Below are 26,805 nucleotides of genomic sequence, written 5' to 3' on the forward strand. Positions count from 1 at the left end.
TTACACTTCACTCTCAGTTCAGCCAGTTCCCGCCGTCAGTGCTATCCTTCAGGAACACAACTTCCCTTTTGTCTTACCCATTTCTCATTTGTATATCTTTGTATGTTCTATCTGTCTCTTGGTGTCTGCTGCCTTCTCTACAGGATGATAAGGAAGGATCGTGGTTGGCATGCTGGTGACACACAGGTCTTTTCTTCCCTCTGTCTTTCTCTCTCTCTTTACAGAGATGTGGGGAGGACACCTCCCTCTCCTATGCCAGCTCACACAGCTCACACTTTTATTGATATCTCTCCTCTCTGTCTCTGTCTCTACCTTTTGTCACCCTCTCCTGGTACCTGCTACAAATATCCCTTAATTTACCTCCAGAGTGCCCTGTCATTAACAGGTTGTCTGTACGCGCGCTTGTGAAAACGTCTGCATCACAAAACCCCATTTCTCATCTCCATGGTGATGAATTTTTTAAAAAGCAACTTAATGGAGCACCAGTTTTTTCACACTATATCTTAGCCTTGTATCTAGAGTGATTCAACGCCAATAACTGCTGTTAACCATCTTGTTTTTCAGGACCAAGAGACGTGTCTCCCCCCTAATGGTGATTACAGTGACAGTGGGGTTGTGCTGGTTAACCCCTTCTGCCAAGAGACTCTGTTCATCAACAGAGACAAGGCCTCTATCATCTGAATGGAGCCGCCCTTTACCATCACCAAAACGAGACAAAAAAATATATATCCCCAGCTTGCCTGTATCTTCTATCCTTCTCAAAGGTTTTTATAACATAGTGGACCTGCAGAGACTGTGCTTTATATTATGATATATAGAAAACGGTTTTAAAAAGATAGATGAATAAGACAAAAAGCACTCTTTACTGTGAGGGTAAGCCCCTTGCGTATTTTTCTGATGTACATTTTCTACAGATGCTTAATTGTGATAAGGGTTTTTATGTCTTTTTGAATAAAAAATGGTATGTGTGTGGTTTCTGTGATGTCCAAGTGGCTTAGTGGAGCGTGGAATACCGAGAAGTGTGATGTATGCTGTAAAGACGTTTGCGTGAGCTTACCCAAAACACTTAACCTGATTACTTAAAAACTTAAAGCCTGCTGAACTTGAATTTATGTCTATGGGGATGCAAAGTCAGATGACATGGGCTGATGAGTGGATTTAGAGGGTTAACTAAGCAGCTTGTGTTACCAGTGGAAGAGTCTTGCAGTTCAGGTTGTAGGTGAAATGAAGACATTTTGAGATGGCTTCTCCCTAATGAGTCACCAGCTTTGGGGGCTAAACAAAACTTGTCTACAGTCCCTTAGTCAAGCTGTTGCAGACAGCACCCTGTGTGTCTGTGTCCAATCGCATGTCTCACCTGTGTTTCTCATGTGTGTCTGTGTGTGCCTCTGTGTGCTTGTGTGTGTGCATGTGTGTATGTGTGTGTGTGTTAGATAAGGAGTCATCTTAAATGTTGCAAAATCTCTTAGTACTTAGTATCTCTCAGAATACTTAACACTAGCAAATCAAACAGAATTTGGATGTCAGTGTGGGAAATGTTCCCTACAGAGCCGTATATTCGGACATTACCACTTCATGATCATCCTCTGTTTATTTGCTTGGCTGAATTTAGCCGTGTCCATCAACTGGCCAACAAGCCAGTATCTTTACCTGCTTTACCTGCTTAGTGTATTTGTTCTGCTGAAACACTAAACGGCTTCTGCTTGATCATTTTTGAATATATTGACAAAACCGTTAGCTCAGAAGGTGGCTGTAAATTCATCTCAGATGTTATGAATCTCTCGTGACACAAAACAGTTGTCTGAAAAGGACACAATTGTATTTGTTAATGTTCTTGGAGGGAATAAGCCCTTCTGTCTATCTGTGTGGCTTCCTACCATTAAATGCTTTGTGAGCATCAAGGTTTGTCAAGTCCTGGCCTGCGTTGTTTTATGGTGAAAGAATAAGACCAAAACTGAATCTTATTGTCACCTTGTACTTCCATTCTGGTGTTATTTGCTGTATTGTACAGTTTTTGACAATAAATCACTGGATGTAATAGAGTAAAAGTATTAGAGATAAATGATCAAATCAGAGAAGCTATTTTATACTGCAGTATTTACTTTGAGCACATGATATAACATACAGAGGTGAGTAGAAGTAAATGTATGACCAAACATCATCAATATCTGATCTTTCCTTAAACATATCACATGTTTTGTTAGCTCAGTAAAAGTTTTGTTTTTTTTTGTCATTACTCACTAGCTTTATTCTCTAATTTTCTTTGTTTATTGTTTTTTCTATTATTTTTATTTAGCATTTCTGTTCCATTTCATTCTAGGTATGTAGGAGGGATACCAGGTTTACTGATGACAAAGAGAGCTGACAGACAGAATTATAAGTTCAACTTTTTTTTTGTATTGTAGCACTAACTGTACTTTTACTGCTGAGCAATAAAAGACAAAATTGTTAAGGGTCTATTGTGCCTCATTAATCTGGTTGGATATTGCTGTGTTAGGCATTGTCAGACATACTATGAAACTGCTAAGAGGTTTTGTTTGTAATTATAACAACACTTGAGTATCACTATGTGCCTTGGAGACCTGGCCTAAAATGCATAATACAAAACGCAGACACCAGCAGCATGGTGGTTTTGAAATAATGCCGAATCATTTCTAAAGTAAAAGAACTCCATTACTTTTATTAGGAGAGTTTATAAAAGGCATCATCTCAGATCCTTAGACAGCAGCACGGCACCATTGATTTGCAAAAATTGATTGTAATTGATCATTACCACTGTGTTTAATTATATGTAAGCAAGGTGAATTATATATATATATATATATGGTATTAAAGACCTCCTGTACTGGAGTTTGAAAATGTACATAATAAAAAAAAAGTTTTTACAATTGTACACAAACAGAAAAAAGTTTTCCAAGAAAAATGTCTATGGTCCGATGACTCTGGAGAGATTCCCTTGGACAGACCTTGATTCAAAACACTTATCAGTGCAGAAAAATTACCATGTCAATACCACAAAAACACAAAAAGGAACAGCATGCTGAACAAAATCTAATGCAGTGAGATGGGCATGTCTGTCTTCAAAATTCTCATTTCAAAATATAAAATACCAAGTGAAGTGAACAAATGCAGAGGCAACAAACAGTTGGGAAGATTGCTCATTTTCTCTCAGAAATTAAAGCTGTAACTGACAGTGTATTTCAGTATTTTCAAGTGCTCTGCAGTATAAATGTAGAATTAAAGCATCAAAATAATACATTCTTCAGGCAACAAATCTCTTGTGATCTGACTCAGTACACTTGCAGTCAGCCAACGACTCCACAGTGGTGCCAGGAACTGTAGATTACAATTTGCCAAATGTATACCAACCCCTATATCGTGAACAGTGGGGGATTGGGTGTGTACCTAATACAGTTAGTACTCGGGGCATAATTTCTTTTCGGATTCATTTTGTCACTGTACTCACTGTATGAACGTTAATAAATATGTCTTGTTACGTCGTTTTATTATTTTAATAATTATATTCATTTTTTCGGACCTGTTATGTATCCAGTGTTTGTATTCCTAAAGGAATAAATGTCGCATTTGAAAGGCAGCCCGTACGTTTTTGGTTCCGGGGTATAAGGCCTGGGGAAGCTTCTCTTTCCGGGTGGTTCATTGAGCGTGTCAAACAGCAGCGGCAAGTCACACTTGTAACTCACTGGCGTGTTGAAGCCGGGCGATGTTAGCGGCTCCGTTTGGGCATTGACATCCATCGGAGGCTGAAACCCCGTCCAAAACGCTCGGCTCGAACGGTTTTTCTGATGTGCGTGTCATCTTTTTTGACAACTGTAGCTGCTCGGTAAAAAAAAACAAAAAAGAAGCAGCGATTAAAGATTAGTGTGAGAAAATGGCGGACGTGGCCGCGGCGGGCGCGGAGAAGAGCCTGGACGACTTCTTCGCCAAGCGCGACAAAAAGAAGAAGAAGGAGAAGGGTAAGGCCAAGGAGCCGGCTGCGGCCAGCGCGCCCGTCTCCCTGAAGAAGACCAAGAAGGAGAAAGAAAAGTCGACGAAAAACGAAAACCAGGACCCGCTGGTCGAGAAGGTGCGAGCGAGCGTGCGTCAAGAAGCAGCACCGCGTTAGCTCATGTGCTAACAGACCAGCTAGCTGGCGTTAGCTCATGTGCTAACAAACCTGCTAGCTGGCGTTAGCTCATGTGCTAACAAACCTGTTAGCTCATGTGCTAACAGACCAGCTAGCTGGCCAAGTAGGCAAGATAAGGAATAAAAACTAACTTTATATCCAGTTGGCTACCCAACTACCCCACATTTATTAACATCCTCATCCACATCCTTTTCCGACTGTATCTCTGAGCTACGCTGGCATGCTAGTTGAGTTATTTTATTTATTCATTTGAGTTAGCCGTTAGCCTCTGTTGGGCTTATTTGAGTTAGCCGTCCAGCTAGGTAGCTCTTCTTACTGTGGCACGTTTGAACGTTTCGAGTCTGACCGCTGCAGTGTCATCCTGCTGGACACCAGCTCACTATCAGCCTGACCTCGCCAGAGAAAATAGTGACACAAAATAATGTAATTCAGTAGTAAATAAAGTAATTCAGTAGTAAAGTCGTTTGATACTCTAAACTCGTCCACGTTCAGCTCATATTCATTTGAGTTGGCCTGGCGTAAATCGCATTAAACGGGGGACGTTTGTCCACGCGGGCTAACCTGCGTAGCTGGATAAATCTTTAAATATATTAAATATAGATATATACACATATAAATATGTACACGGAGAGACGGATATGTCGTAAGATGGTGGCGGCTGGTGGAAATGTGAACTAGTGGAGTCGTTTTAAACGCTTGACGTCGTTGAACTTTAGCTGAAACGCTAATAAGGAGACATCTTGTGTTTCCTCAGAAAATTAAAATAGGTTTTAAGTAAAGGTTGGTGTTATCTGGACAGGAGGGTCGTGGTGACCGTGCAAGCGAGCTCTGATGGGCGCATTTACTCCGCTGAAACGCAAGATGTACCTACAGCCTACATGTCATGTCACTGCTGGTTGAAGACGTGTGTCCATGTAACTACTGGTTTTAGATTTAATAATGAAGTGAGTGAGATCTGTGCAGACCTATCAAGGTCAGCCATTACAGGAGTTCCTTTATTCTCAAACTGACTTAGGCTAGATAGCTTAGGATATGAAAAATGTGCAACACTTCTCCAACTTTACAAAATTTAATGGTTACAAAGCATTTTTAACAAAATATGTAAAATGGTATGAAACAATGAGGAATTCAGGAATTTCATCCTTTATTTTTTTAAGTTTCATCTTGTTTTTAAGTTAATGGTCCTTAACTGATTTTTTTTCTTTGTCCTCAGAAAATTAAACAGTATCTTGGCAATCTGTTTCTCTGGCAACAATAAATGATAATTTGATCTATGATGGATGTTAATTTACCATGATGAATTGTAAAATTATAAAATAACAGGTCTTAAATGCTCTCTGAAAATGCCAGAGTTACTAGTATGCATCAAAGCTTCATATTTGTTGCATTATGAAGTTTGTGCTAAAGGCCAAGAGCATAAAACACTAAGGATGAAATTAGGATCCACCTGATGTGAATGCTAACTAACTGAAGGCTGTTGGCTTGTCACTAAAAATACCGAATGCATTAGATTACATTTTTGTGATCCAGCCTCCCTTGCTGTTACAGTATGTTTGAATGTGACAGGGATAACCCTGGGAAACAAGGGTGTTGATTCAGCTGCAGACTTGTTTATTCTACAGTTGCTAGGTGTCTGCCACTCCGAACCTTTTCCAAATTTGGTTGGGCTTTTAAAACTTTAGGCAAAGAAGTGGAGTCATTAATGGTCATCCTTTTAGCTTCATGAATACATTTGGGACCAAATCAGCATCGTCAACCACACTATTATGACTCTTGACAGTCTCTAAGCTGCAAGTATTTCAGACATTCAAACTCCGGTATATTTGGAGCCTGCAGTTCTGGTAACGTGACTTTGTGTAGATTAATCCCCCTCCATTCATAACCTAATTTTTTCTGCGTTTCCCATTGGCAGGAGGACGAGGAGTGGAAGGAGTTTGAGCACAGGGAAGTGGATTACACCGGCCTGAGGCTTCAGGCCCTGCAGATAACGTAAGTGCTAAACCTGGGATTTAGGAAATCTCTTTGGACCTAGTAACTTTCTTGCCCAGTTGAGAGAGACACCTCTTCATATATTTAATGCACCCTGAAAGTCTACTTTAAAAATATGTCCAAATTTGCCATGTAAAGTTCTGTCCCAAGATGCAAAAGGAGAAGACTGGCCAACGTGGAGATTTTTTTATACCCAACAACCAAACTGGATAATTAGCATGGAACAGAACCGACGTCTCAAAGACGTGGCCAGTCATTCGATGGAGAGCAGTGTGTTCTACTTAGTGTTTCTAGGTCATAATGGTGTGAACATGTGTGCATGTAACAGTGATGAAAAAGAAGAGGAGGAATACGAGAAGGAGGAGGTAGGGGAGGATGGAGAGGTCATCCTGGTGAGTGGAGATAAGATCTCTGGCCCTTGGAACAAGCCAGGCGCTCCACCACCGGCTGCTCCTGTGGGTAAGTACATGTACATTTACATTTCCTAATCACACACAGGGTCCAAAGGTTATATATTTGTGGGGTTTTTTTTTATAAACATAGACAAGCTTAAGGTTTGTCAAGGACAAAACATAATGTTAAAGGATGAAATATGTTTTTAGTCAATTATATTTTCACAGAATTGGCAGTTTGGTACGGTTTACATTTACATTTATGGCATTTGGCAGACGCCCTTATCAAGAGCGACTTACATTTTTATCTCATTTTTTTAATACAAGTGAGCAATTGAGGGTTAAGGGCCTTGCTCAGGGGCACCTCAGTCATGGCCTCAGGTCTGGGGATCGAACCCACGACCCTCCGGTCACAAGACCAGTTCCCTAACCACCAGGCCATGACTGCCTTTATATTATATCCAGAACAATATTTTCATTTCTATATTTTTACATTTTTTTACATAAGTATTTTTTTTTGTGCCATTTTTTGCCAATTGTGATTTTTACACCCCAATCGAAATTTGTCTTCCGCTTTTAACCCATCTGTGCAGTCAGAACACACACTAGTGATTACTAGGGGGCTGTGGATCACACATGCCCAGAGCGGTGGGCAGCCCTAGCCCGGCGCCCGGGGAGCAGTTGGGGTTAGGTGCCTTGCTCAAGGGCACCTCAGTCATGGCCTTAGGTCTGGGAATTGAACCCACGACCCTCCGGTCACAAGACCAATTCCCTAACCACCAGGCCATGACATGCCCCATGTATGTGCTGTAGTTTATAATACTACTCATTTGTCCTAAATCCCTCACTTGACATGATTGAAAATGGTCCAAATTTTCAGAACTTGCATTTTGTTTGGTGGTTCTTTCTAAGCAGTGGAAAAATAAATGTGTTTGTTTTGGAGAACATTAGGTCAGCACAAGCACATTCATAACTGCATTACAGCAGCACAACACTACAATCAAATTGCTATTGCTTGTTTAGTAGTCTTTTAAGGAACTGCAAAAAACAAAACACTTAGACTAAAAAAAGTGAATAAATAAAATAACTGGCAGATTTAGACATTTCTTTTTGCTAGTTTTGCATTTTATTGTGGATTCACAGATTGTGTAGTCGAGGTTTGAGGTTTATGGTTACTTCCCCATCACCGTTTTTAAAATACCTTTACAAAAAAACCTTGTACTTTTGAGGTATTTTATATTTTTCTTTTGTTTGAAATCTACATATGCAAACTTGTGTACATCAGTTTGTGTCTAACATTTTTCCATTGATGCCATTTTTTATGTCATTAATATCATGTGCTGTCACTCCAGCATGTATAGCCATTATCTCCAAGGCACCAGAACAGAGATATTATGGGATTGTGCATTTAAGGGACATGTAACCATTGAAAATATTTAATAAGATAATATACATGTGTAAGTTGAATACTGGTATTTTTGTGCTTCTAGAGGAGATAGAGGTTCCTGAGGCAAAGCCTGCTGGGGTGTATCGTCCGCCCGGGGCCCGGTTGACCTCCACAAAGAGGGGTCCTTCACAGGGGCCTCCAGAGATCTTCAATGAATCCCAGTTCCCCTCCCTGCTCGCTACTGCCAAACACGTGGAGACTCGCAAGTAAGCTGTTAACCTTCCATCTGCAGTGATAACAGTAGAATTTATTAAACTTCAGATTAAAGCGTCGACCTAGGTATCCTGACTCGTATAAAATACAGCTAGCAGTGATTGGGTATTGACTGCGAGGATCGTTGAACTGACTTCTCAATAGTAATCTTCCTTTGATGTGAATTCCAAATGTAGGCAAACATTTTTTTGGCTAGCTGACATTGACACGTTGTTGCTGCAGGGACAGAGAGATTGAGAAGACCTTTGAAGTGGTGAAGCACAAGACTCGTGCCAGAGAAGGAGAGGGAGGGGCCTCCGCTCAGCAGTTACAGCTGGACAACCAGTTTGCCATTCTGGGGGATAAGTAAAGCCACGCCTCCTCGGGCCCTCCTCAGCCCACAGCCATGGTGCAGTTGGACCTGCAGGCCAAGGTGACCTGCCGCTGTGCTGATGCAGTCCTGACCATGCTGGAGACGCCTGCAACACACACACACACACACACACCTCACATCCTCTGTCTAGGTAGTCCTCCTATGTCTGTTTTACACACGCACACATACCCAAACACACATGGCCCACAAAGAAACTCACAGATGCCCATACACACACACACACACACTTGGCTGGCCAAGGTCCTCTTTAATGCATTCAAAAGGGCTGTGGCAATGGGGAGTGAGTGACTTTAAAATCCTACTTTATAAGACAGCACACCCAAATGAGTGAAACTGCAGCAGCGGGTTAAGATGAGTGTTTACAGCTGAGGAATTACTCAAAGCTGCACCACAGGACATCACCTGAACTCTGACGAAAGCCACTCTGAGGAAGGACTTTGTGATTTTGGGTGTGGTCAGTTTAGGAACTGCTGTTGAAACATCCTTTTCCCTTTGCTAATTCAGCAGACCTCCTGAACATTAGTAGTTTGTTTTATTTTGTTTGTTTCGTTTTGGTTTTTTCTTTGTGACATGAGCAAACCGGGAGCTTTGGGCTTAGGCACGAGTGAGAGGGTAGACTACCTCAGTCACACATCTGTGGTTACCATGTCAATTAAGTCCTTGGTCTTGGTGGGCCACTGGGTCAAAAAACAATCCTGGCCGAAGAGGAGCACTTAACTCTTCATCCTACACGTGAAGATTCCTCTTTTTTCCCCCCTCCTCCCCGAGTGAGGAACTCTAACATCCGTCGACGAGGAGAGAAGGCTTTGTGTTGAAATGGTATTTAAAGTGGCCTTACTGTAAAAAAAAAAAAAAACATAGGAAAAAGTGATGGAAATATATAAATATATATGAGTGAGATAAAACAAATCTATCATCCTCTGAAGAGACGCTTCCTGACTGTGTGGTAGGCTCCTGCTTGCCTGAAACTTGCCACTTTGAAGACTAAAACCACCTTGCTGCGTCATTGTGTCAGATTGCAGTGCCGAGCTGTAGTTTAAACTATGATTTTTTTTCTGGACATTGAATAAGCATAGTGTTTGATTAGGCTTGCGATTTATTGACAGTGGAGATTGTTAACTGTAACGGTCCCTTTTAGGTGCTAGGCTTACTTTGTGTCCAAAAAATGCCCTTTTGTTGATTAACTGACCACCACTGTCTCCTTCTAATTTCTGTCCCTCTGTCCTCCTTCCTTCCCTTTTGAATATACTTTTTATTTGATTTCCTGACTGGCAAACTATTATTAAAGCTTAAACTTCTAATGATGTCTTTACCACTATCTTTCATTTCTTATATTGCAAGCCATAGTTACAGAATTGGTGAATTTGTATTACATTCATAGTTGTCTAAATTGAGGTTAGTTTTACTTTCTCTGACGTGACTTAATTGTGGTGTACACACACACACACACACACACACACACACCACCAGAATCACTCTCAAATACTGCATTCCATATTTGACATGGTCCGTATTTGGTTAAACAGCAGCAGTTCTGCTTTGGGTTTGCACTGCAGATGTCTGGAACACACGTCTGGGGTTTTGCATGCGTCTGTGGGAGTAAACCATTATGGACGAAACGAGCAGCATTGTAGTAAACATCTACAAAAACACTATTTCAGTGTTATGCGCCATTAGAATAGATTGCCTGCTTTTCAGGTTCAGGCTTGTAATGTGTGGTAAAATTTATGAAATGATTATTTACCAGAATTGCCACTGTTATCCATTTATTTGGCAGATTGTGTTTTACAGTGAAGTACTGCTGCTGACCTTCAAAGCAGTTTCAGGTGAATCTAGAACTAAAAATAAATGGACCATAAGACCCTGTAAAAAGCATGTGTGCATATGGTCCCTGTTCATGAATCGGGCCACTAAGTCTGAATGCACAGGTCAGCCATAACGTTGAAACCACTTGCCTAAACTATGTTGGCCGCCCTCTAAACAGCTCTGGTGTTCAGTCCTGTGAAGTTTGAAACAGGACCTACATGGATCGAGGTTGTTTTCCTAGCACACATCCCACAAAAGACGGAGAGTTGGGGGATTACTAGGCCCAGTCAGCACTGAACTCTGTCTATTCCTTAAACTGTTCATGAACAGTTAACGAAGCACTTACTTGGTCCACAATGTTCAGGTGGGTGGGTTGCGTCAAAGTAACATCCACACGTTTCCCAGCAGAACACTACCCAGACCATCTCAATGGTTCTGCCAGCTTGCCTTCGTCCAGGTGTGTCTGGTGCCATGTCTTCCTCAGGTGAGCACCAGCAGGTTGCAATACATTGTGTATCCGACACCTTTCTGTCTTGGTCAGCATGAACCTTCTTACCAATGTGTGATCTAGTAGATCTGTGGGACCAGACTGGATGGGCTTTGGGTGCGTGGCCCGGTCTGGTGTCCTTCCATCCCTTCCAATTCTAGCCAACACAATTTGTCCCCTTTCCAAAGTTGCTTAGAATTTAGCTTTTCCACTTTCAATCGACTTTGCATGCTGCCTTCTATATCTCTCGACACCTTGACGGGTCCCACTGAAATATTCACCAATCAGTAGTTTTAAAAGATGTGGTTGAACTTCAAATGACTAAAATGACATGGAAAATGGGTAAGCATTGCAAAAACAATTTATTGGTAAGCACACAAACATGAGCAAATGATGTATAAACAGTATATGTTGATGCATTTGAGTTAATTTAGGGGTTTATCACAATTCGTTGACATTCACTGAGGATTTCAACCTAAATGTGTTAATCTGGTTCTTGAGAAGGTTGGTGCAGAAGAGACGTTTGGTTCCAGTGCGGGAGCCGCGGGGTGAATGGTCACTATTTCTTCATCTCTAGAATAGCACTGCCGGGGCCTCGGCGTTTGGCACTACAGATGTTGCAGTACTGTCCACCTGGAACCTACCAGAAGACAGATGGGAGAGACACCGGCAATGTCAATGCTGTGTGATAGTTTAGATTTGACTTCTAGATCTCTGGTGAAACGGGTTGTTCCTTCTAATCAGATCGGCTAAATGTCTAAGATCTGTGCAGCGTTTGCGGTGATGATGGCTCTTACGGTTCCTGTGGAGGGCAGACACTCCTTGTGGAACATGTGTCTGCAGTGGAACACCACCACACCGAAAGCTTGGGCTGTGTCTGAAATACAGGCAACACACATGAGGAGTTATACAAATGTAATAGTTTTAGCGAAGCTGTTAAAATATGCTGTTTTACATCAATACAAAAATATATGTGGAAAAGCAATTATACCTGATGGCAATATTGAGACATGACATGATTCACAGATATTCTCCTCTGCATAAAAACAAAGGAAGAATGAGTAAAATCCTGATGACTTCCACTGATCAAACCAAATTTGGGGACGTTTGTGTTAAACACAAATACAGGTAGTCTGTGCTGTTGGTGTGACTGGTGTTTTACCGTCCACACGAACGCCCCTCATTTGCGTTCGGTGCATCTTCTGCAGCAGTGAGAGGGAATCGGCGACCAAGATCTTCTTACAACCCTCCCGCAGCAAGATCTGAAGGAGGATCCATGTGCTCAAATACAGCCTGTACATCGTGGAAATCTGTCCTAGTTTTTAACTGGAATCTTTTTTTGTTTAACAATCCTCACCTGGCACTTCTGAACCAAATACAAATGATTCATATGTTGTTCCTATTTGCACAGCAGGTTAAATGGGCAACTCTACCTGTAGATTGTAGTCCTGTAGGATTTTGACTAGTGAGTCTCTGAGGTTTGGGATCTCCATGCCTTCCTTAATGCGGCGGATTAGCAGAATGGGGTCCACATGAGTTCCTATGTTATTCAGCAACCCTGTGATGAAGGCTAGACGACAGGGAATGTATCAGTAATGGCTTATTTCTTCAGAAAAGTCAAACCATTCATATTCTATCTTCCAATTTACCATAAATTATACCCATTTTATTAATATCAACACCACAAAATCTTTTACACATGTCTCAAGTTTGTTCTATAAAACGGTACAGAGCGGTGAATGCTTTCAGAATGACAGAAATATCACAACAGCAAGCAGACAGAGATGAGACATACGTGGTTTATCTATAGAGTAAGAGATGAGATCCTCCCATAATTCAGCATCATCCTGCTCTTTGGCAAACTCTATGGCCTTGTCCACATCTCCCAGTTCCTCCATTATCATCTGTAGCGCCCGCCTGCAGTTCCCCATCCGGCCTGCAGGGGTGAGCAAGAGTGCAGCTCAGGGCCCAAATTGTTTTACTCCTCAGAGTAATCACACTAATACAGGATCAGTCGGGTCTTTTAGCCCTTATAAATGCTACTGTATGGAATGGATCCAAACAGGGACAAGTAACTTTAATGTGAAATGCAAGACTCACTGAGTAAAAACACAGTTTCTTCCACAAAGTGTCTCTGTTGGCAGATCTCTAGTGCCTAAAAAAAAGAAATAAACACTTGCTTACGAAGAGCACGGTGAGGCGGACCGTACGTAAACTCGATACAGCGAAGAACAAAAGGGCTTTGTGTGGTGGTGTGGTACCTTCTCCAGGGGACAGTGGGTGCTGTCTCGTAGGAAGGGCAGAAGGTTGGGCCTGTCGTACTCTGCATACAGGCTGATCTGTCTCTCGTGGTGCTTCTGGCCCTTGTGGTGGTCACGCTTGAACAGCTTGTGAAGGTACTGGGAGAAAGAGCCGCACACACGTGTCCGTTACAGCATGGCAGGTTCTTTTGGACACGGCTGACGTGACAGTGCTGTGAGGGTGACGTGGGAGAGCAGACACCACACACTCAAACATCAGCATTCTTTACTACAGAGAGGGTCGGTACGCTTTTATCTTTGTCATTTCACAGGCTTTTCCTCTAAAAACATCAACCTGCTCCACAAAGAGCGTGTTAGAAGAGCTTCATTTGTTGCCAGTTGTGTTTAGAAATCATTCGAGATGTGTTGATAGCATTCAGCTCCCACTGATGCCTGACACGAACACCGCAGTTTTCTGCCTAATCTCTAACTCATCTGGATGTCGTTTTCTTACTGCTCTTGTTCACTTAAAATCATCATCAAACAGCAGGGAATAACAAATTTGTTAACAATACAAAACCCAAATTTTAAATAAATAAAAACCAAAACTCATTATAAAACTAATTTGAGTAATTGCTACTTACCACATGCAAAAGCTCTGGTCTGTCTTTCAGTTCCTCTACCACCCTGTCGGTCTGATGGGAAGAAGGATGAGGAAGATAATAATGTAGAGAGATAAACAGAACCAGTGTGCCTTGAATGCAAAGACCAAGGGCGGAGGGGTGAACTCACTGATATTTTATCTTCATTATCCAGCAGCATGTCAACAGCTTTCTGTAAAGGCGAGCAAAGGAGGCCGACACATCTTTCAGATCTCAGCGACAATTAATCAAACCCTCGGACTAAGAGCCTCACATTATATCAGACTAAACAAATACTATGCTAAGCCCTTCAGACACATCTAAAAAGCTCTGAAGAACACCTCTGTGATGCTTCACCTCCTTATCGAAGTCCATGAGGAGGACGATCTTGTCCTCGATGGCGGAGAACAGGTTGTGTTTGTGGATGAGCTGATAGACGTCCTTGTGTCGAAGCCTCAGGTAGATCTCCAGGGCTTTGTCGTAGCGCTGGTCATACGTGTATCTGCAGCACAGTCACTCAGAGCTTATTACACCTCACAGGTTCACCACTGGGGAAGCTTTGGAAAGTCATAGATTGTTAATGGAACATCATTCTTGAAATTGTAGATTTCTACATGTGCATATTCAACATGGCGGTAATGCTGAGAGATTTAAGTAGTAAGAGTTAAGTAAATCCAGCCAAGCAATGTAGTCCAATGGTGGAACACTCGATCACGGCTGCTACCCACAGTTCAGCTAAGGTGGTGAGCAGGGTGCTGTTGGTGGGGTCCTTCTTTAGGTGGTCAGTCACTGCCTGAACAATAGTCATGTTGTTGTACAACTCTCCCGGCCACTCACGGATCAGCGTGGCAAAGCCCTGTTGGAATCAGAAATGACAGTTATGCCAGAATCACAAATATATTGCACATGCACGCACACGCACACGCACACACACACACACGCACACACACACACACACACACACACACACACACACACACACACACCTCATAGTCAGTCCTGAGGAACTCATGTAGGATCATCTCATAAATGGCTGGTCTGAGGCGGAGGTCTCCTCTGGGTAAGTACTGACTAATGGCCTAGAAGGGGGGGAGAGAGAGAGAGAAAGAGAAAGAGAGATTGGGAGAGACTTCAGACCAGGCAGCGATATGACAAAGTGGGCCACCCAGCTCTTTATTGGACTTGTCTAGGAAAGTAAATCAAAGGGAGGTTGGTGGAAGTACTTCTACAGGACTGAATGCCCTCAGGAACTGTAATAGGTCAATCGGCTTTTTAGGGATATTGCAATAACATGGAGAAAAGTTGCTATGCGATTGTTTGGGTTACAGTTTGAACATATAAAATTTCCGTGACAAAAAATCTTTTTGTTATTTACAGCCATGGGAGACCTTTGTGTCCTTTTGCACAAAAGCGATGGGCTCTCGATATATTTCGTTAGACTATGAATGATAGGAACATTTTATATAGCTCATTGTCTGAAAGTATACGGGTGAAATTTCTCCTAAGATCAATGCCAAGCTGTCACCCTTTGGTGAAATCAGGTTAGAGCACGCAGGCTTTCAGGACTAACCTTCAACTGGCCAATAGTTTTGAAGCGGTACACCTCATTCTCCCAAAGTTCCATATTCTTCCCCAGAACCTTCTGACATTTTCTGTAAACAAGACAGACAGACAGATACTGTGTCTTCACCCCAAAATCTAATGTTCAAGCAGCCCCAGCCAGAGCAACTGTCTCTTCTGTTCCTGATTCCCCCTGAGGCACCAATCCAAGGGCCGTAGAGATCACCACTACCTGTCCATGTCGTTTTGGGAGCAGGAACCGAATAAGTACGTGATCTGAGGGACCCCGGCCTCAAACACAACACCACAACACCACCACAGCGCTCCAGTACCTTGCTGCTGCGTCAAAGTCCCGTTTCTCCACCAGGTGGTTGATGTAGGCCATTCCGATCTTCTGCTCAGGAAGAACAGAGCAGCAGTATCATAATGCTGCAAGTTGCTCATTATGAAATGTGTTCAGGAACAACCAAGCTCTATGCATTACTTGTTCAAGATAGTTGATTAAAATATGAATCAAACGTAGAGAGGCCAGACTGTACCTGAACGTCGTGCCTCTTGATATTCTTGAAGCTGATCTCTGCCGCCATCAGCGCCTCCTGTAAAAGGGCCCAAATTAAAATCCTGGGGACACCATTACAATTCAGACTAATTGCCATCAGCAGCAAACTCCATCGTGTGAATCCCGAAAGCCGAACAAGGTCCAAAGTGTTCTGCCAACCCCTGGGCGGGGTTCTGCCACGCCAAACCCACGTGCACAGACCTCGTATTTCTTCTTGTCGAGCAGCCAGTCGATGTGGTCGTCCTGATCTCGTTCCTTCGCCACCACGATGTCTTTAGGGCTGATGATGTAGAACAAGGACTCTCCTTCTGAGTGCTCTGCAGGAGCAACACACACGTGGACTCTCAAGTCCTGTTTGTGTGTCCTTCAAATACAAACTTTTGAGTAAATTAATATTAATTTGCCATGATGAAATTATGAAAGATGAAATTTTAATTCCTAAATACCATAAACTGTCCACCCATTTCTACCTCCATTTTAATTATTGTTACATTTTGGATTTGAGCTACACTTGAAATAAAAAATCTACTTCAATTTGTTAGTATTCAAAACAGAATTATTCGTTTTGCTGCATTCAGCAAACCTGCCACACAAAAGCTTCTAAATCTACTTAAATCTAATACATCCTAGAGTAGGACACAAGAAGACTCTCCCCTCTGTCCATTCACTGTCCCCAACTGTCTCCTGTCCCTCCCCTTCTCTCGGTTACCCAGCTTGTAGTCGCGACACTCATTCTCCTGGAAGTTACGGACAGTGAGAGCATCAGAGGAGATCTCCTCACAGCTCTCTGGCAGTGGCTGGACGATGTCCAGGCGAGGTCGTGTCCTGAAGTCCTCCTCCTGTGACGCAGGCACGCACACGACACACACATACAACGCACACAAACGTTGTAACTACTTTTAACTTTATTTTCATTGGTCTTGTGTTGTCCCACAACAAATTCTCAGCAACGCAGGTTTAGCCTCTAAATAAACTCAAAATTATACATGCAGAGCACTGCATGATGGGACCTGGGGCAAAGATCACATGAAGCCAAAATTTTTAGTTTCCAACAACTGAACTATTATTAGCTCACAAAGACCCAGGACAGATCTGGGAGGACACAAAAACCTGTAGTACTTCTGGGGACTATTACTGACAGTAGTACTATTACTGACAACTGTCCAGGTGAGGAGTCCTACCATGTGATCCAAATTCTCCTTTACAAAGTACAGAGTTACAAGCTGATCGGCTAGTGGAGCGAGTCCACTAATGAAGAACTCCGTCTCAAACGCTGACACTGCAAGCCAGAAGAAGCTCAGATTAGCAAACCACCTTCACACTGACATTCTGTGACTACATGCAAGTAAACGTTCATGTGTACAACCACACGGTGGGTGTGTATGGGACATTACCGATCTCGACATAACGACTGGGCAAATCTCTCATCTCTGTAGGATCACGCTCCTTAACCACACATATCTGAAAGAACGGGTGCACTTGAAGTTTAGAAAATACGACTCAGAGTTGAACACACAAACACATGAACACACACACACACACGCTCACCTTGACAGAAGATCCCCAGCCGATGATAAGCATGGTGTTATCTTTCCAGCACAGGCTGCAGGGATACAGGTCAGGCCTCAGATCAACATTGTCTCTCAGCACGTTCGTGATACGCTGCTTGCTGCTGATGTCATAGATCTTCACCCCCTGACCCACCGCAAGAGAAAAACACAACATGACATCATGGCATCATCTAGCCGCCAGAATACTTAAGATTTGTTTATTTTACATATATATATAGCTACTACAATATTTTTAGTCAATTCAGCTAAATTGGTAGTGGAATTATAAACCACCATTTCTAAATCCTCTCATAATAAAGTGGATCCAAAAATATTGCTTGGCCCGTTGCAGTGAGTAGCCCTACCACACTGTTAGCCCAGGCGATGAGGTTGGCCCTCCATTTGATGTTGGTGATGGTGCCCTCTCCTTCATGGAGAGTGGACATCTTCCAGCGGTTCAGCCAGTTTCGCTCATACAGTAGCAACTGCAGCACAGACACAGAAGTGCAAAGTATTGCAGAAGTAAGAACGTTTGCTCTCACTAACCAGTGATGTCTCAAATGCACCAGCAGAGGGCGATATAGCACAGAGTACCAGCCAACGCACATCTGATGTATTGGTCTTTGGTGCCTAGCTGAAACTTGTTTTGCTATTTATGGCTTGGAAGTTTCAATCATTCAGTTACAAATACAATAACCATAAGCTTTGAGTGATCATAAAATGTAGTCTCAGTCTTCATACAAAATAGTCAAGCTACATTAAAGGTAAAGGTACACCTTGCAGAGAGTTCCTGTTGAAAGCCACTTTAAGTGGCAACGTTTAATTTAGTTTAAACTTTAAAATGATCATATTACATATGATAATGCTGCAGTACAGGAGACCACAGGAACACAAAAGTTGTTACACTGCAGAGAAGCACAATGCAGCATCTGGACTCGTCTAGTATACGAGATACTGATGTGTGTGATGGGGTGATGTGTTGGTCAGATGGGGAGACAAAAGCTGTGTAATGTATGAAACACCGCACGTAATACTGTAACGTAATGAATGTTTCCTGTCCGACCTGGAAATATTTCTGGATCACTTCAAACACGTGATGGCAAGTTATGCGAAAGTCATTGTGCATTAAAAAAAAAGGCAGCGAAGGACCATCCTCTCATGAAGGGGTGCGGTACCGCACACGGTCCGGTTCTGGCCAGGCCAACGTAGGCACGAGCCTGACTCCGGTTCTGCTCTTTTGGGCTATGTTAACAGATCACGGCTCGCCGACGGGAGATGACACTCCAGCAGCCGCACAGACAGATTGAATTGCCTTTGACAAGATGTGTCCTCAGCCATATTGATTTTCACACCGAGGCTGCATTACTGGCACCGTAAGCCCGGGAAACAGCGGAAGATCAGCAGAGTGGGGAAGCCAAAGGCGGCCGCCACAGTCCGGCTCTGCTCGGGAACGAGAGAACGGACGAAACGGGGCACAGACGGCCCTTAATCACCTTCTTATACACGACGGGGGAGGTGGACGAGCAGTCATTTTGTGAAGCTACCAGGCAATAAAAATCAGCTTTACATTTTGTAAGTTGTACAGCCAAATATTTACAGCTGAAAGAAACGAAGTCTCAAATCTCTCTCCGCGGTTCCTTTTTAGATAGCTGAGATTAGGACGCATTACCCATCCTCCCACCCAAGCTAACAGCATTTTGACTGTTCAAGTTGCCCCTTTAGAAAAGAAGCTCTTATCAGCCCATTTATAAAGGTCTGTTAGGCAAGCTGCACGCTGGTAAGATATGATCCCCATATTCATCTCTGAGAAGACAGAACTACACCCGCTTGGGTATCGCGGTGTCCTCTGAAAAATGAAAGCCTATTTGTTTAGTCCAAGTTCTACATGTTGTGGACACTATGGCACTCTGGATGTAATGACTGTAATTTGTTGCATGTGGAGAGACAACACCTCTCCTGGTGAGCCGAGCAACACTTTGAGAAAATGGACCCCTCTCTTTCTCTATCTCCCTCCCTGACCCTGCCACAAGGCCAAGACGGAAAGTGGCAAAAGTCGAAGTCGCAGAAGCTGCAGTGTACAGTGTTGTGAGAGACACTGCCCACCCCTAGTAGTGAAGCAGCATCACTAAACACTGATAATGCTGGTGTGCTGAAAAGATGGTAAAAAAAAGTACACTGGCTATCAATGCTGAATCTGAAAGAGAAGCCGTTTGTTTCAGAGCCTGACGACATACAAATGACCTCCACAAATGCATCAGAATTTAGTGAGGTCACTCGACTAAATGACCTGATCAGGTTCATTCTGTGTCTCATTCATTTAAAACCAGACACATCTCTCACCTTGTTTCCTCCTGTTACGAACTGCTTGTTGTTCGACTTGCTGAACTGAGGGTGTAGCGCCACCACCTGGACCAAAGGAGGGAGTGCACAAAATATGGTGTTATTTCACACATGCAGCTCTGTGGTATTACAGAGCTCTCCACTTCACAGAAATGTGGTACATTCAGGGATACAGATCTTTATGTGAAAGCTAGGCAAACCTAGAATTTAAAACACCTTGTACACTATGAAACGGTTGCTCTCAACAGCACAGACCACATCTATAGTAACAAACAACTCATTAACAGCAATTTGCCTGGACTCCCTTAAAGCAGTCATCATGACAGTGGGGCGCACACACGCAGGGTTTAGAGATCAATTCTCCACATCCAATCTGCCTTGCGGCTGAAATGAGGACTCTTGCTTCTGTAAACAGCAACCCAGCACCTGCCTTTCTGTACCATACAGTATTAGACAAACTCTCGCTCCTTCCCAGGTAATATCTCTGAGTTATCCAAGCTAAGGATGCCCAGGAGAAATCAATTAAAACTTCCAGGCACCTAAAATCATATTATTTAGGAAAACAATCGCGCTGGTTCTGACAGGAAGTCAAACTCAAAGGGCAATTGCCCATAAGACACGAACGAGTTGCCATGGGAACAATGGGTGAGTTAAGCACAATAACTTACTTTGATGGGACAGTCAAAGTTCTCGTGGAAGCCCTCTCTGGTGTAGAGGCCAAACACTTGCACCTGAGAAACAAGACATAAGAGAGGAGTCAGACAAAAAAAAGACACCCAGACAATAGCAAAAAATAATTAGAAGAGTCGTTTCAGGTCAGAACGACAGCAGTGCGTTTTGAGGGTGACCTCGAGCAGGCGGCACAAAACCATCACGTCTTATGGTGGGATAGTTAGCCATCCGCGAGGCAGCCAATTAGCGGCCAGGTCAACCCCCTCTGCCCTGACAAGCTTTCATAGAGCGCTCTTAATCTCTACGAAAGTCCCCCACGGCTAAAAACAAGTTGTGACACAGAAACTCATCTGCACCTGTCTATCTGAGCTGGAGGCCTCGAGGAAAGGCGGCAAAGCACAAATTGATTGCAAAATAAATTTGATCAGAAACACAAACTTTCATGCCAGAAGGGCCTTTCTGCTAGTGTGCTATTCTTTCTCTCTCTTTTTTTACTCCTAAGATTGTGTGTAAAATCCAGATTCGTTAATCATGTGATGACAATAAGGACGAATGTGCAAATCGCAGGTTCATGCTAAAGTAAGGTGAAGTGCAGATTCACACAGCATCCCCCAAAACAGTGATGTTAACTAATGAAAACGGCTAAGTACATAAAACCAAGCTGAGCCGTAGCCGGAAGGTGTTTCTTCTCATGTATCTTGGCTATCATCTCAGCCGAGGACAAGCGGGGGGGTTGCTGTTCAAACCTTTCGCACTGAACAATGGCTGTCGCATTGATTTTAATTGCCAGAGTGACCGCGCGCGCGACAAAGATCTGGTAGGGCTGTTGAGTGAGGAGTGTGGCAGTGTTATCTGGTCTGAGATCAGGCTGGGATCTGATCTCTGATCAGGCTGAGAGTATGAGAGGGCTATCTGGTCTGAGATCAGGCTGGAGGACCCACTCGGCGTGGTGCCGCTGAACGCCTGTGTTCAGATAACCCTGCAGATGGGGGTATACTTTTGGTCAGCCACACCGTGGACCATATGGTGCTTCTTCTGTCCTTCCTGCTCTTCATAAGGGGGTCATGACCTGACATCACATGACCTCTCAATGCCCAGCCACTAAGGCCCCGGGAACAGGGGCCCCTCAGCCTGTACGGCACGGCCAATAGTTTGAATCACGAATGTCTGCGTCAGGGTCCCTAGTGACGGCAGAGGGGAGAGGCACCTTCCCATCCTCTGAGCAGATACCCATATGCTCTCCGCTGTCATCCAGGCTGATCTGATTTATCTTCACCGAACTCTGTGACAGACAGACAGGGAGACATACAGATATTCACATGCACGTCATCGTGATCGTAGCATTATAAATGAATGAGCGCCGAATCTCTCTGTCGTTCACTTACGATCTCGAACTTCTGCGTGACGTTTCCCTGGATGTCCAGGAGGAACACCTTCCCAAAGTGAGTCCCCAGGGCCAAGAACTGAAAGACAGCAGGGTCACAGGCACATTACAATACACACAACAAACCACCGCGCACGTGTGTGTGTGTGTGTGTGTGTGTGTGTGTGTGTGTGTGTGTGTGTGTGTGTGTGTAAGGGGTGGGGGGCTCCAGCTTGTCCCCTCGGGGGCAAAAAGTGTGAAATTGCTGGAGGACAGAAAAGCCTATTTATCAGAGCGCGTCAGTGTGAAATGGCATTTTTTGACATATCAAAACGCCTCAACATAATATATGCTCCGTGGATCACATGCTCAAACCTCCTAATCAAACCCTCTACCCGGGGTGACGAATGAAGTTTAACTAACAAAGAGAACACAAATGAGAATGTATTTAAGTGTTAATTTTGAAAGCAGCAATTTTTCAACCTATGAAACTCATTGTCGCCAGGCACAATAACAACCTGGAGAAGTTGATTCCAATTCAGAGATCTTATAGTAAAAGAAAAGCAAAACATTCCAGGAAGCAACAGTTATTTTCCTGACCTGCAATGCACAGGCTGCTAAACATTTGTCACAGGGTGCCAACTGACACATGGCATCATAATTACAGACACAGTAATGACATTTAGCAAAGCAGCAGCAAAACCACTGAATTTCATACACGGTGAACAATGTGGAAATATTGCACACCCACACACGCGTGCACAGCCACATGTGTGCGAGCGTGCACAGACACGCACGTGCACGTGCACATGCACATGCACGCTCGCACACGCACGTGCACGCGCGCACACACCAGCCCTTGCACGGCACACAGAGTGGCCCCATGCTTCACTGCAGTCTATAATGAAATGCTTATATTTACAGGCACAGTGGAGCATGTCCGACAGAGCCACCCCCCCTCCTGCACACACAATCTCCCCAAATAAAATCAGCCAAAATAAATAAATAAAAGGGGTGGCCTCACCAGCCAGAGCAGCTCTTAAAGGGATTTATCGAAATGGAATTGCTCAAATGAAATTCTGATTCAGGGCACTTAAAATATGAGGCTACATTAGGCTTGCTGAAGTGTGGTACTGGGTGAGAGAGGTCTCCTGTGCATAGTACTAGCTTGCAGACATTATGCTGGAATATATCCATGAAAAGGGGAGAGAAAAAGAGAGTAAGCAAGAGAATGGAAAATAATCGGGGGGTGGGGGGGGGTGACTCTCATCTGAAATTCAGTCTTGTGAAGCTTCCTCCTTCAGCAGTATTGCTCTTTTTTTGGGGTGTGGTGGGGGCTTGTGGAGGTTTTGTTGGTAACACAGAAGAGTGTTGGGGGAGTGGGGTCCCCGGGGAGAGGAGAAGGAGAGGGGGGAAAAAGAATAGAAATCAATAATGGTTAATAAAACATCAGGTGTGGAGACATAACTAAGTATGACTATTCCCCTAGAACAGGCATGCAAGAGTGACCCGGCTGTCATGACCGTTTCTGCCAGCCGTAGCGCAGATTGCTCAGCCGATGAGGAACGACTGGAAAAAAACAAAAACTACGTCCAGTCCAAGGGGAGGAAATGTAAAAGGGAATGAAAGAAAGGTGCTGGTGGGTGGATGATGTTGGATCCATAGATATAAAAAAATACATTAAAAAAAGTTATGTGCATAGTCCAAGTGACTTTGATTGACAAACATCTCACGTTTTACAGCTCCGAACAGTTTCTTTCCCCCCATGTAGGTTCTGCCAAATAAATCTGTACGTTGTCTGTCACCTTGTCATGCACAGTCATGCAGCTGGCCGCATCGTTCTGCAGAATCTCCGTCACCCCATTGGTCAGTCGCTCATATTTGAGTTTAGGCTCCTCCTCACTGTCCTCCTCCTGGGGAAACCAACACACAGACACACACAACCTTGATAATGGATAGAATGGCCCTAAAATTACAGGTGTCCTGGTATTAAAAACCTTTTTCTGACCACCAATACCTTGGCCCACTCTCCGTTAGGTGAGAAAGATGGAGGCAGACTAGGTGATGTGTAACTAAAGGTAAATAATTTGTTGGCGGATTCTGAGCACCTGTACCAAAGCTGTCCTGAGGCGGCCGATTCGCCATCTTTAATCATGCCCTCACACCTATTCCACCTCAGCAAATCCTCCCAACAGATGCTGACAATGGACAACGAATCAGTCAGCTTCATACTCACTCATTGAGCCAAACCCTCTGGTAAGTTAAGGCTTGTTAATCGAAACAATGCAAAACCTCACCCTGCGGCAGGCTGGATTGTTAAGAAGTGGAGTTTGTAAGAAAGAAGCTCCTGGTAGTTCTAAAGACGCTCTTCCACATTCTTCCTGTCACCCACAGGCTGACGTGTCCATTCCCTGTCCGCTCCAGATGTGAAATTTCTAATGCCTGGACATTTGTCATGGTCCACAAAGCCATTATAGTTGTGGAGGAGAGAGAAAAAGAAGGAGGGGAAAAGAGACAGACAAACTTTCTTTTCTGTGAGAAGCGAGGGGGGGTTATTTCTTCCGTTTCATATCCCATAATTTCTGCCTCTTGTTAGTGTTTGCCGTTGCCACGCCGACGTGGTGGATGAGTGTTGTGCTGACGTTCCACACTGCTCCTAATTGGTGCCCCGGGGAGCAGGGGATGAAGGGAAGTCTGTCTTTAATTGCCCTGTTCCAGGAGTGGTGTGACCGTCCACACACTCCTCTGCCACTCAAGCACGCTCTCCAGCCCTCTCTCTCTCTCTCTCTCTCTCTCCTTCATTCCTTTCCCCCCTCTCTTTCTCCAACTCTCTTTCAGCCGCTCAATTCTCTAGTCAGAAAGCACAGATTGTGTGGCCACGTTGAACCGAGCTTCAAACTCGCACACAGATTAATGTCAGCCTAAGCCTGCCTCCTCCCTCCATCCCCCGCGTGACATCATGTCTCGGGGCCGCGGCACGGTTCCACACTCAAGTGGGACATAATTCTTCCCTGGCAAGAAATTTCAGAGCTGCCTGATAGTAGCTTTGTGATTGTAGGGTACGCCAATAAATACTGAAATGCCTCTGTCTACAACAAGTCACACACACAGAGAGAGAGAGAGAGAGAGAGAGAGAGAGAGAGAGAGAGAGAGAAAGAGAGAGAGAGAAAGCAGGCAAGACGGAGTGTGAGTGTCAGTGATGAGGGGTGGTGTAACGTAGATGTTCAGGAAGGGCCTAAAGACTAAAGCCTGCTTCTGACCACCAGACGTAGAAAGGCTGTCTGTGCGCTGACAGTATCTTCTTGATGTCAATACAAAATACAAGATATTTGGTGTACATGTGTATGTTATAAGACAGAAAGTGGGGAGAGGGGAGAGCAAAAACAGGAAAGAAGGAGAAATGAGGACAGTGGAGACTGTGAAGCATTAGAACAAATAACAAAATAAAAGTCTGCATTAGTGCAGCTGAAAGATCACAAAAACACATTCATGAAAACTTGGGTGTCTGACTTCATATATATGCTCAAAGATTTCATTTACACTGAAGCTATGTTTGTTCCCCCCCAATCCCTAATGTTGTAAAGAGCAACAGTGGAACCACGATCTGTCCAGTGTCTGCCTGCATGCTCTGTATCACTAACAGACACTATCCCACTTCAGTCTGACACACTGTGTTACTGTACCAATTATCAGACAAGTGTACACTCTGGTGAATACGAGTGCTGTCACTCTCTCTTTTCACATTCACCTCACCAACCTCCTGCTGTGCATCTAACACTCACATACCAAAACATGACCCAAGACATATGGAACACAAGACAAACCACATCATTAGAGATTTACTTGAAAACGTTAAAGAAGTCTTAATGCTCTAAAGCCCTTTATTCACTATTAAATGGTAAAGGATTAGAAGTATAATTATTAAATAATGAAAATGTAGAACCACTAACTGTAAAATAACATTGATACCTACAGTATAAATGTCCACACCACATAATCTACAAATGGGTTGGATTTAGGTTTATTTCAGATTTCAATTAGCAAGCAAATACACAGGTCTTTTAAAAAGCATCTGTTGCATATCAGTGTGTAATTCATGTCTGAATTATGTCATGTCATGTTCTTCTCCTATCTTTAGTAATGATAAAATTCAAGGTGCACAGTATTTTGTATATGCACAGGTCTCTTCTAATGTGGCAGAACTTTTATTTCATTCAGCAGCAAACTAATGTTTTTAATGAATTCCAGAATATTTTAACTATTCTTTAAAAAGCAAGATAGAAATCGTGAAGCTTCAACAAGTCACAACTATTCATTGACAAAGTGAATTATCTTATTGTGTTCTGGAAGTTATATGTAGCAAAACAGGCCTGGATTGGGGTAGAATACCATCTAAATGGTAAAAACGACATCAACACAATCCTGGTTCTTTGTAATGAATCATTAGCCCAACATGCAAACCAAGTCCGATATTCCCAGACACACATTCATACCCCAGACACACATTTATACCCCACACACACATTCATACCCCAAACACACTTTCATACCTCCGAGTCCTCAGTGGACTCTTCAGACTCTTCGTTTGGTTTCCTTCCCTACAAAACAGACACGTATTGTTTTCAACGACAGACGCTCTAAGTTATAAGCTAGAAATATAACAATTACAAAAGCAAAACATATAATACCGTAGGAGACTACAGTATCTATGGAGTCTGTGGTATAAATAGAAATATGCAGCATTAAATTTATTTACCAGCTCCTCCACTTCCGACATAGCTGTGAAGCTAACAGCAGCCGCAGCCTAGAATACGTGTAAAAACAGAAACGGTATCAGTTCACTAATGATTTAGACATCCCCGGCGACAGGAAGACCTAGGAGATACGATACTGCTCTGATTTTGTAAAACAAGCTTTTACAATTTAAAACGCTGGCAGACTGCTCTCTTGAAGAGCTGTCACTGTAGCAGACACAATCACGTGATAAAAACAGGAAACCGTGCGCATTGTGGGAAATGTAGTTTTGGTG

At 43.4% G+C, this 26,805-nt stretch overlaps 3 protein-coding genes across 5 annotated transcripts in view; 2 read left to right on the forward strand and 1 right to left on the reverse strand.

The window, feature by feature from the left end:
• Positions 1-2,452, forward strand: part of tmem108 (transmembrane protein 108) — a 41,748-nt gene extending 39,296 nt beyond the window's left edge. For all 3 annotated transcript variants that reach the window (XM_077012230.1, XM_077012231.1, XM_077012229.1), the window contains one exon: positions 565-2,452. In XM_077012230.1, the coding sequence (XP_076868345.1) occupies positions 565-681 (117 nt within the window). In that variant the 3' untranslated portion in view covers positions 682-2,452. The remainder of the gene's footprint in view (positions 1-564) is intronic.
• Positions 2,453-3,625: 1,173 nt separating this feature from the next.
• On the forward strand, positions 3,626-9,862 carry cdv3 (carnitine deficiency-associated gene expressed in ventricle 3). Its single transcript, XM_077012232.1, has 5 exons — positions 3,626-4,084; positions 6,057-6,133; positions 6,462-6,592; positions 8,016-8,178; positions 8,408-9,862. Exons 1-5 carry the CDS (start codon positions 3,890-3,892, stop codon positions 8,532-8,534), a joined length of 693 nt encoding a protein of 230 aa, XP_076868347.1. The 5' UTR covers positions 3,626-3,889; the 3' UTR covers positions 8,535-9,862.
• A 1,332-nt stretch (positions 9,863-11,194) lies between these two features.
• Positions 11,195-26,774, reverse strand: vps41 (VPS41 subunit of HOPS complex). The gene is made up of 30 exons (XM_077012233.1): positions 26,697-26,774; positions 26,533-26,580; positions 26,327-26,374; positions 23,582-23,689; positions 21,799-21,876; positions 21,621-21,695; positions 20,410-20,472; positions 19,742-19,807; positions 17,767-17,886; positions 17,400-17,546; positions 17,246-17,312; positions 17,033-17,130; positions 16,561-16,690; positions 16,053-16,168; positions 15,832-15,888; positions 15,625-15,686; positions 15,303-15,384; positions 14,719-14,811; positions 14,461-14,588; positions 14,090-14,234; positions 13,884-13,925; positions 13,736-13,786; positions 13,113-13,250; positions 12,952-13,006; positions 12,647-12,787; positions 12,285-12,421; positions 12,014-12,113; positions 11,843-11,887; positions 11,649-11,728; positions 11,195-11,491 (listed from the first exon to the last, which is right to left on the reverse strand). The coding sequence occupies exons 2-30, from the start codon at positions 26,551-26,553 to the stop codon at positions 11,411-11,413; spliced, it is 2,574 nt and encodes an 857-aa protein (XP_076868348.1). The 5' UTR covers positions 26,554-26,580; positions 26,697-26,774; the 3' UTR covers positions 11,195-11,410.
• Between the last annotated feature and the right edge of the window lie 31 nt (positions 26,775-26,805).

The sequence above is a fragment of the Brachyhypopomus gauderio genome, chromosome 7 (assembly GCF_052324685.1).
Source record: "Brachyhypopomus gauderio isolate BG-103 chromosome 7, BGAUD_0.2, whole genome shotgun sequence".
Classification (NCBI taxonomy): domain Eukaryota; kingdom Metazoa; phylum Chordata; class Actinopteri; order Gymnotiformes; family Hypopomidae; genus Brachyhypopomus; species Brachyhypopomus gauderio.